The 10,250-nt window shown below is 56.7% G+C and overlaps 1 protein-coding gene across 1 annotated transcript; it reads left to right on the forward strand.

Moving 5' to 3' along the window:
* The first annotated feature begins 2,552 nt into the window (after positions 1–2,552).
* NMUR1 (neuromedin U receptor 1) lies at positions 2,553–8,963 on the forward strand. The gene is made up of 3 exons (XM_019445583.2): positions 2,553–2,765; positions 5,144–6,032; positions 8,270–8,963. The coding sequence occupies exons 1-3, from the start codon at positions 2,553–2,555 to the stop codon at positions 8,650–8,652; spliced, it is 1,485 nt and encodes a 494-aa protein (XP_019301128.2). The 3' UTR covers positions 8,653–8,963.
* Positions 8,964–10,250: the final 1,287 nt, after the last annotated feature.

Raw genomic sequence — 10,250 nt, forward strand, 5'->3', positions numbered from 1 at the left:
AGCAGAGCCAGGTGACAGGTGTCTGACGTGGAGAAGTTCCTAGGTAAGCATGGGCACTCTCCCCACTCCAAATGTTTGCTATGCCCAGCTCTCCATGTTTGCTGAGCCTGATTACTGGTGGACTCTGGGCTGTCCCCACTGCCTTCAGAACAATTCCTCTCTCCCATCCAATACCTTGGTGTCCCCAAGCTCATCTCATCCTCCTTGTCTGGTCCCTGTAGGCAGTAGAGCAGGGGGAGGGGTGGGGGTGAAAGGTGAATGTTCCAGAAGCTGCTCAGGTGGTGCCGGTGAAGACTTGACTTGGGGCAGCTGCCCTTCTGTGGCTCTCAGCAGGGTGAGGAAAGGCTATGGAGCTAATCATGTACTTCAGGCCCTGCGAGCCCTGCACAGACTCCAGGACCTGAGAGGTCTCCCGTAGACCCCTGAGGCATTTGCGATTGTGCACAGTGGGGCCCTTAACACCCTGGTCTGGGCAGATGCCCACCAGCCATGCCAGGAGACTGAAATGTATACCCAGAAAACCTAAGATGCATTTACTCCAGGCTTCAGCCCTGCAGTACCCCAGCGAACGTGGCCCTGGAGAAGCTCCCTCAGGATGGAGCAGGGAGGCAGCAGCATACCTACCATCAGTTCCGATGGGACATGTTGCCATGGTGGTCTTGAGCTCAGGCCTGAGGCTGGGACACCCAGGGCCCTCTGAACAGTGCAGGGGTGGCTATAGCCATGATGGCCATTGGGCCTCCCCTTTTGGGGGGGCTACCCCTGTCTTTTAGCCTGGCATGGTCTTTGATTTCAGTTAATGTTGTGAATGATGCAGCCAGCTAAAGAATTCCTATTGGCAGGAACCATTGTGTCTCTGTCAGGCAGAAATAGGTCCTTCCTTTTCCTTTCCTCGGCTCGGAGCACCTCCAATGAGTCCACAGTGGGTTTCAGGATGCTCAGGGTGTATGCAAAGTGGTGTGTGTGGTGGGAGTGTGATTCCAGTGATGGGGGCAGGGGTTGACAATGCTCATCACATGCTAAGTACCACCCTGACCCCATGGTGGGCTGTTTCCCAGTGATGCTGCCTACCCTTCAACGCTCCTCTGATATAATAGCAGCTTGGACCTTGAAGGTTCTGGGTGGGGTCACTCATCTGGGGTGGAGTAGTTAATTCTCAGGGACACCCTAGGATTCTTTTCCCCAAGGACATCTGCCCCTGCACTGGCCTACAATTTCCCTGTGCCTGGGGTTGTGTTTACACGTGGGGTTCCTGGGAAGGCAGGGCTTGTGGAGGCTCTGAGAGGGTCTGACTCCCAGTTCCCAAGGCCAGACAGTGACTCATGGGGGAAGGGGAGGCAGGGAAAGTCTGGGGGGAAGAAGGTCACACCTCCACTTGTCGTTACATAGACTTTTTTGAGTGCTGGCTGCATGCCAGCCCTGTGCTAAATCTTTGCACTGATGTTTCAAGGAACACATGGTTACACATTCCACCGGGAAGGAGAGTCAAGGCACAGAGGGGCTGATCTCTTTCCCATTCACACTGCTCAGGCAGCCCTTCTGGGTCCTGGGACTTGGTATTTAACCCCTTCCAGTGCTTCTCAAAGTGTGATTCTTAGGTTTGGGGCTCCCTGGAGGGTGTTCCTCGAAAATGAAGGTTGCTGGACCCTGCCCAGACTAAATGAATCAGACCCTGGGAAGAGGCCCAGGGTCTGCAAGATCCATGTATGTAGGCTCCCTAGAAAGTTCCTAATGAAATAACTTCCAGCTAAGGAGCTGGTTGGAGGAAGGGACAGAGCAGGGAAGGGGCTCCCTGCTGGAGTTCACCTGTCTACAGCTTCTGGGAGCAGGAGGAGGCTGGGATCCCAGCACTCATGAGTCTTCCCTTACAGTTCCCTCCTTCCCCCTTGGGCACCCTGCGGTGGGGTGAGAGGGATGGAGAAACATTTGAATGGATGAGAGGGAGGGTATTTGGGGGTGAGGGAATATAGTGGGGGGAGGCAGGAAGGCAAGTGGGGCATGGGGTCCAACACCAAGCTAGACTTTGGTATGTTCTTTTTCAGAAGGAAGTGAGGTGGGTGGCTGGGGAGGTTTTCCAGCAGAGGAGTGAGGTGTTGGGGGCTCCCACTGGGCAGTGGGAGGACAGACTGGAGGGAGGACGGAGGCTCCCGCAGCAGGCAGAAGTCCTGGGAGGGCAGGAGGAGATGCTCAGGGGCCGGGAACACTAGGGAGAGGGGTGGAGACTGTTGCCCTGGGACTTGGGGCCCCAGAGAGGGAGAGGAGACCCTTTGGGGCACGTGGACTTTCAGGTGCGTCTGAAATGTGCGGCAGGAGGAGGCGGGGGCTGGAGAGACCCCATAATAAGGAGTTAGGGTCAGAGCACGCTGGAGACCCTGGCAAGGGTGTGAGAGCCAGACCACTCGCGCTTCGTGTCTCTGAGGCTCGGTTTTCTCATTTGTAAAGGGGTTGTTGTGAGGGTTCCGTTAGGGTTCCGTGGGAGTTCGATAATGGTGCTCCTGGGAGTGTCGCGCCAGACGCCTGGAAACAACTAGGGGTGGGTGTGGGGACCCCAGATGAGGGTGTCTGGGTCCAGCGATGCGGGGGGAGCACCGCCCCCTGGTGGCGGTCCCTTTCGGGTCGCCCAGACTACAGGCGGGGCGACGGGAAGGGCTACTCGGGGGCCGGTCGCCGTCCAGCCTCCAGTCGGCTGGTTCCTGGCGCCGCGTCTGGGCGTCGGTCTCCGCCGTCCGCCGCGCGCCTCGATGTCTCCAGCCGCTTACGGGAGGGTAGGTGAACGCGATACCGCCGAGGCCAAGGGCGCGGGCGGCTGGACGGGGCGCGCGGGTGGGCTGGGGCGCGGGACTGGGAAGCGCGCACAGAGGGTCTCCCCAGGGCCGTAGGGATCGGAGGCGCCCCCCTTCCCGGAGGACTCGCAGCCTCCGGGTTATTTCTGTCTTTTTGCCGGCCACGGGCGCTGCGACCGTTCCCGGTGGCGCAGAGATTCTCCCTCGAACCCTGCTCGGCGCCTGCGGGTCCCCAGCTCCTCCCCGCGGCTGCCTGCTCGGCTCTTGCCCCCAGCCTGGGAGGCAGGCAGGTGAACCGCCTGGATGGGTGAAAATGCGTTCCATCCCAGGGTTCGGGGATCAGGTGTGGGACTGGCAGGGAGGCTGGGGGAGACTTCTGGGTGGAGGTTCTGGTGAGGAGGAAGACATTCCGGATTAAGAATTCTTGGGGTCTGGGACAGAAAAGGACCTAGAAAGAAAGTTGAAATGTGGCCGCGCAGGTACATGGGCAACGGGGATGCCCCAAGCCCCCCGTTGGCAAGAGGAAATGTAGGTGATGGAATAGGGAGAGGATCCAGGAAGAGAGCTTGAAAATCCGAGGTTGCCCTGAGGAGAGGGGTGGTGGTGATGGCGGGCTTGGCAAAAAGCCTAAGGAGGACAGTCCCCAGCTCCCGGCCTGTCCCACCAAACCATCTGCCCAGCCGAATCTTGTTTCGGCCCCTGTCCCATCTCCCTTGGACGGTTCTTTTTTACATTTGTTTTTTAAAATATTTTATTTTTGAGTGATCTCCACACTCAGTGTGGGGCCCACGCTCGCAACCCTGCACCCTCTACCTACTGAGCCGGCCAGGTGCCCCTCCCTTGGACTAATCTTCCGTTTCCACGTGGGAAGTAAGGATAATGTTCCTATGCGTCGATCTCGAGCACGTAAAACGTACGAGGCACACCCCTTACAACTTGATATGTGTTCCCTCATTTAATCTTCACAGCAATTAGGGGGTAAGCTTTGTGGACACCCCCGTTTCACAGATGAGGAGACTGAGGCACAGTGAGGTGAGGTCACAGCTAAAGTGTAGCAGAGTTGGCATCTGACCCCAAAGCAGCGTGTTTGGCTCTGTGGTCTGGGTCCTTACCACTATATCCCACGGACTGGCAGAGATAGGGACCCAGCAGAGGAGAGGGGGCCCCAGAACTAGCAGGGTCACGGTTGTCAAATATTTCAACGTTTAACAGTGCAGGTGATAGGAAACAGGAACACGAACCAGCTGTGGGGTTAGCATTCTAGTTTTTAGCCTTTGACCCCCTCGCTTCGTCCCCACAATGACTCAGTCCTCCCTGAGAGATGGCTGATAACCGGGCCCTTCTGTGTGTCAGGCAGGCCCTGAGCTAATACTTTTTGTAGCTTAAACTCCCTGCATCCTTGTAATAAGGAGACAGTCAGAAAGGTTCCCCTACAAATGGCCACACAGCCCAGAACTGAGGAGTTGGATTTGAATCCGGGCGGTTGCTTCCAGAGACCTTGTTCTTAAAAACCGTACTGATAAGATACTGCATGTTGTGCCCATTTTACAGATGCCCAAACTGAGTCTCTCTCCCAAAGTCCAGGGCTTGAAAGGGGACAGACCCAAGGGGAGACTGCTGACCGCAAAGCCCATGCTCTGGAGGATCCATTGTTTATTTAAAGCTTCAGTGGATTGTGAAATTTATAACTGAGTCCTGCTTTTTAAAAATTTTTTCTTAATGTTTATTCATTTAAAAAAAATTTTTTTTAACGTTTATTTATTTTTGAGACAGAGAGAGACAGAGCATGAATGGGGGAGGGTCAGAGAGAGAGGGAGACACAGAATCTGAAACAGGCTCCAGGCTCTGAGCGGTCAGCACAGAGCCCGACGCGGGGCTTGAACTCATGGACCGCAAGATCGTGACCTGAGCCGAAGTCGGACGCTTAACCGACTGAGCCACCCAGGCGCCCCAATGTTTATTCATTTTTGAGAGACAGAGACGGAGTGTGAGTGGGGGAGGGGCCAAGAGAAAGGGAGACACAGGATCTGAAGCAGGCTCCAGGCTCTGAGCTGTCAGCACAGCGCCCGACGCGGGGCCCGAACCCACAAACTGCCAGATCATGACCTGAGCCAAAGTTGGACGTTTAAGCGACTGAGCCACCCAGGCGCCCCGACCGAGTCCCGCTTTTTATTGTTTCCAAGATGTACATTTTTACATCTCTGAAATTGTTACACACCTTACAACGGACGACGGTTTTTTGTTTCTCAGTGGTACGTAAAATAACCTTCCTCCTAGTGTCGCCGGCACCTTTGGTTTAATGAATTACCAGGGATCTCTGATTGATGTTTCCGGGGGGGTCTCTCTCTTCTGTTCCACAGACTCCTCTCTGCTTCAACTGCTCCTTCCTCCCTGGAGACATGTCCCCGACGGAGGCAGGGAGCCCGGTGCCCTGCAATGGCAGTAGGGCCTGGGGGGTCTTTGGCCCTGAGGACTTGAACCTGACCGATGAGGAACTGAGACTCAAGTACCGGGGCCCCCGGCAGACGGAGCTGTTCGTGCCCATCTGCGCCACGTACCTGCTGATCTTCGTGGTGGGCGCCGTGGGCAACGGGCTGACCTGCACGGTCATCCTGCGCCACAAGGCCATGCGCACGCCCACCAACTATTACCTCCTCAGCCTCGCTGTGTCGGACCTGCTGGTGCTGCTCGTGGGCCTGCCCCTGGAGCTCTATGAGATGTGGCACAACTACCCCTTCCTGCTGGGCGCTGGTGGCTGCTACTTCCGCACGCTGCTCTTCGAGACGGTCTGCCTGGCCTCGGTGCTCAATGTCACCGCCCTGAGTGTGGAGCGCTACGTGGCCGTGGTGCACCCGCTGCAGGCCAGATCCACGATGACTCGGGTCCACGTGCGCCGCGTACTCGGAGCCATCTGGGGCCTCGCCGTGCTGTGCTCTCTGCCTAACGCCAGCCTGCATGGCATCCAGCATCTGGAGGTGCCCTGCCGGGGCACGGTGCCCCACTCAGCTGTGTGCACCTTGGTCCGCTCGCGGGCCCTCTACAACCTGGTGGTGCAAATCACCACTCTGTTCTTCTTCTGTTTGCCTATGGCCACCATCAGCGTGCTCTATCTGCTCATCGGGCTTCGGCTGCAGCGGGAGAGATTGCTGCTGCTCAGGCAGGAGGCCAGGGGCAGGGCCAAGTCCAGCGAGAGCCGCAGGTTTCAGCGGCCGCAGGATCAGGGTCGGACACAGGTGACCAAGATGCTGTGTAAGTGTTGCGGCGGGGAAGAGGGACTGAGCCAGGCCCTGGGTAAGGGGCTAGAGCTTCCAGGACCTGGGGGCTGAGTGTCTGGGTTTGAGATGGGGGCTGAGTGTGAAGTTTGGGGTCGTCACCGCTGCCGCCCATGCCGCCCTGTGTGTGTGCACGCACCTGTGCGATTACTCTGTAAGAAACTCAAAGATAAATGGCAGGATGGGCCACATAATTTGTGGGGTCCAGTGTGAAATGAAAATTTGGGGTCCCTTGTTCAAAAATCATTAAGACCGTCCAGGCAAGCGGGGCACCTCGGTGGCTCAGTCGGTTAAGCGTCTGACTCTTGGTTTTGGCTCAGGTCATGATCTCACAGTTCGTGGGTTTGAGCCCCGCGTTGGGCTCTGCGCTGAAGGTGTGGAGCCTGCTTGGGATTCTCTCTCTCCTCTCTCCTTCTCTCACTGCCCGCCCCCCACTCGTGCTCTAAATCTCTCTCTCTCAAAATAAATGAAGAAACATGAAAAGAAAAAAAGACTGTCCAGACAGCAATAATCGAGCATAAACTAAGCCACGAAGCCTAGGGTCCTTCTCAGCTTGGAGGCCTGTGCAGAAGCTGGTGCTGGTTCGTGGAATCAAACCACAGACAGGGCCGGGGCATGTGGCTGGGTTCCAGGACGGCAGAGCTGTTTGTGGCAGCTGGATCTCCAGGTCTCTCATCTTTGCTCCTAAACACGTCTTGGCTTTGTCCTTCCCTATAGCAGCCTGGGAGGCATGGCCATGGGCACAGAACTCCCCTTTCTTGAGGAACTGCCCTCTTCCCTTAATGGCTGTTGAAAAATCCCAGGGAAGGATTCCGATTGGTGGGCTTAGGTCACAGCCCGCCCCTGGCCCAGAGTGCAGGATGCTGAGGTTTGCAGTCCCCATGGATTCACGTGGTGGGATCTGGGGGGAGCAAAATTCCCCAAAGTAGGGGAGCAAGGTGTTGGAGAGGCAAGATGATAAATTCCCTCCATGCTATATCTCTGGTTCCTAGGGGACCACAGGAATGGCCACTGCTGTCTAAAAGAGTCTCATCAGGGGGCATATTTGTGAAGGTCAGGGCAGAAGTGTGGATTGGGGCAGGCCGTGGCAAGCCCAGCTGGGTTGAGGCTCTGGGTGTTACTGTCATCTAGATCTGGCTCTTTTTCAAAAACAGTGGCCCTGGGGAAGCCAGACAAAATGACACTAAGCCAATCACTGATTTCGTCCCCATCCTGCCCTACCCTAGCAGGGTCTGAATCGGGTAGGTGGAGTGAGCCAGGGCAAGACAGAGCTAGTGAGACCCTGGTCAAAGCCATGGGATTATATAGGGGACTGCCCCATTCCCAGGGAGAGACCCACTCATCGTGTCCTCCAGAAAGTGTCCCAGAGCCCAAGGCCACTTGTGCTGCTCCCTAAAATGAGGCTGACCCCAGAGTTCCATGCTTGCGCCTCAGCTCTGTGAGGCCTGCACTGCAGACAACCTGCTCCCTGCCCATTCTGCCTCTGCTTTCTACTTACTTCCTTGTCCCATGGGGGTCAAGTCTGCTCAGCTGGGATGGCTCTCCCCCTGGGAAGTTGGGGTGCTTCCTTAAGCCTGCCTTGCTTGCTGGCCTGGGGCTCTGGCTTTCTCCTTTCCCCACCTCCCCGGCTCCTTCCCCCACCTTTACTTTCTGAGGGCCTGGTGGGGATATTGTAAGCAGCATCCTGATTGAAATCCTGGATTAGGAGGGAAAACCGTGCTGGGGTGTGGTGGGGAAGGCACTGCAGGGGAAAGATAGACAGTCACAGAAGCAAACACAAGAAATAAACAGAAATCGAGGCAAGCCCATGAAAGAGACCCCAGGAAGGGCGTGGCTGGTCAACACCACAGCTGGAGGGAAGCTCTGGGAAGCTGGGTGAACTCTTAGAGTCACCTAGTTCCAAACTCTGTGGTGAGAGAGCCAGACCGGGCCAGTTTGGCTCAGATGTCCACACCCGGTCCAGTTGACTGTGGCTGGGGGGCGGGGGGGAAGGGGGGTAGAGCACACACCCACTGCCCTGTCAGTGACAGCGGTGGGACCAACCTCTCTGAAAGGGGTGATGAGGCCAGGGCGGGCAAACTTCTAGAAACTTCCATATGGACGACGGGCGGGGGTGGGAAGGTGAGAGTGGGCAGCCTACACTGAAGCCCAGGGAAGGCGGTTAGTTGAGAGGACTCTGGCAGGCACCAAAGTCTCCCCTCTGTGTCCCTGCAGTCGTGCTGGTCGTGGTGTTTGGAGTCTGCTGGGCCCCTTTCCACGTCGATCGCCTCATGTGGAGCTTTGTGTCCAGCTGGACCGAGGGCGTGTACCTGGCCTTCCAGTACGTGCATATTATCTCCGGCGTCTTCTTCTACCTCAGCTCTGCCATTAACCCTGTGCTTTACAACCTCATGTCGAGCCGTTTCAGGGAGACTTTCCAGGAAGCCCTGTGCTTGGGGGCCCGGCGCCGCTACCACAGGCCCTGCCACAACTCCCACAGCCTCAGCAGGGTGACCGTGGGCAGCACCCTGTGTGACCTGGGCTCCTTGGGCACCAGGGCCCACCCTCTGACTGAGAATGGTGGCCGAGAGGGGCAGCAAGAGACTGACCCCTTCTGAGCGGAGCCTCGAAGCAGCTACACCCAGAGAGACCAGAGTGCCACACGCAGTTTTGGGAGCCACACTCGCCTTCCTCTGCTGGGGTGTCTTCGTGGCCTGTCCCCCTTTGTGCCCGTCCCCACTTCAGCCTCTCAACTCTGACTGGCACCTCGGTGATTCCTACCCCCACCCAAGTTTTGGAAGGAATATAACGTTGCTATCTGCCCTCCAGAGCCCCAGGCCCACAGGCAAAGCCCTTCTTCTACAGAAACATGGCAGCTGGTTAACTGGCGGAGCCAGCCTCCATCTGGGCTCTCCCCCAACCTCACCCCCATTTTTTTTTATTTTAATTTTAATTGTTTATTTTTTTTCAATATATGAAGTTTATTGTCAAATTGGTTTCCATACAACACCCAGTGCTCATCCCAAAAGGTGCCCTCCTCAGTACCCATCACCCACTCTCCCCTCCCTCCCACCCCTCACTCCCATTTTCTGAAATGTTTTCATTGGGTCCCACCTTTCCTTCCCACTTCTCGTTGAGATTCTGCAGGTTCCGGCCCGTTCCGGCCCTCTCAGCTCTTGGTCTGTACCCAGGGCCCTCTCCAGCCTGGCCCTCCGTGGCCCCCGGTCAGCTCGTTCTGCTCTGGATCTCCCCCTGGTGGAGTCGCTGGGTGGCAGGGGTGCCGGGGATCCGGGGGACCTGGTTCTGGTCTCAGCCCTGCTGCCACCACCTTGCAGCGTGACATCACCTTTCCAAGCCTTGGTCCCTTGTTTGCAAAATAAGAGGGGCCCTGACATTGTACAGTGTCACACTTTGACTTTAGCCGCAGTTTTTTGGTGCGTGTGCTTAAGTCACTGCTTGTAACAAAACTGATGGAAGACCCAGGATCGACAAGGCAGAAATTACTCTGTATTTCCTCACCACCCTCCAGCTCCTACTCCCTCCCTGACCTCCCTGTCCGCGCCGCCCCCCACCCCCCGCCCCTGCCACTGCACTGAGAGCCACCCTAGGCATGTTCTTTGCTTGACAGCAACTGAGGGCCAGCGTGTGAGCGAGGCCCCTGACTGCCTCAGTCCTCGCCTCCACGTGGGCTGGTTGGGGGGCCTGAGGTGGGCAGAACCCGGGCCTGGCTGACCAGAGGATTCCGGAGGTAAGACACATGGGCCAACCAAGGGCAAGGAGTGACCGTGAGGACAGTTTTGCCTGGGGCTCAGTGAGGGAAGAGCGACCAGGGGTAAGTATGTAAGTCCTGAAACGAGCCCCATCCCAAATGCTTGGGGGCTGGCGCCGTGCTCAGTCAGGACCCACTCGGTTTCTGGAACTTGACCTGTTACAAGTCTGTGGACCCCATCCCCTTCCTGAGACAGGACTGCTGTGGGAGGACTCCCAGCCTCCCTGGTGGGTGCTGCAGGTGCCCAGAGTGAAGAAGGCGGCGTGACGCAGGTCTGTTTGCCCAGGTTCTCCCCGTGACGTGGAGAGATTGTACAGGGTTGTGCACAATGTTCTGGAGGTTTTGAAATTCAATTATAAAAATTTCGAATGCTCTTGGTAGAAAAATTGGAAAGTACAAATAAGCAAAAATGAATGAATTTTAAGTAATTAAAGACCATCTTTGCTG

This window comes from Panthera pardus, unplaced genomic scaffold, assembly GCF_024362965.1.
Source record: "Panthera pardus isolate Hobbes unplaced genomic scaffold, ASM2436296v1 HiC_scaffold_10, whole genome shotgun sequence".
Lineage (NCBI taxonomy): Eukaryota > Metazoa > Chordata > Mammalia > Carnivora > Felidae > Panthera > Panthera pardus.

Bases quoted from the DNA above. Each gene is read 5' to 3' on its own strand.
- NMUR1 (XM_019445583.2), top strand. From the start codon at position 2,553: ATGAGGGTGTCTGGGTCCAGCGATGCGGGGGGAGCACCGCCCCCTGGT. The intron at 2,766-5,143 runs GTAGGTGAACGC...TCTGTTCCACAG, and splicing joins CTCCAGCCGCTTACGGGAGG to ACTCCTCTCTGCTTCAACTG. The intron at 6,033-8,269 runs GTAAGTGTTGCG...GTGTCCCTGCAG, and splicing joins ACAGGTGACCAAGATGCTGT to TCGTGCTGGTCGTGGTGTTT.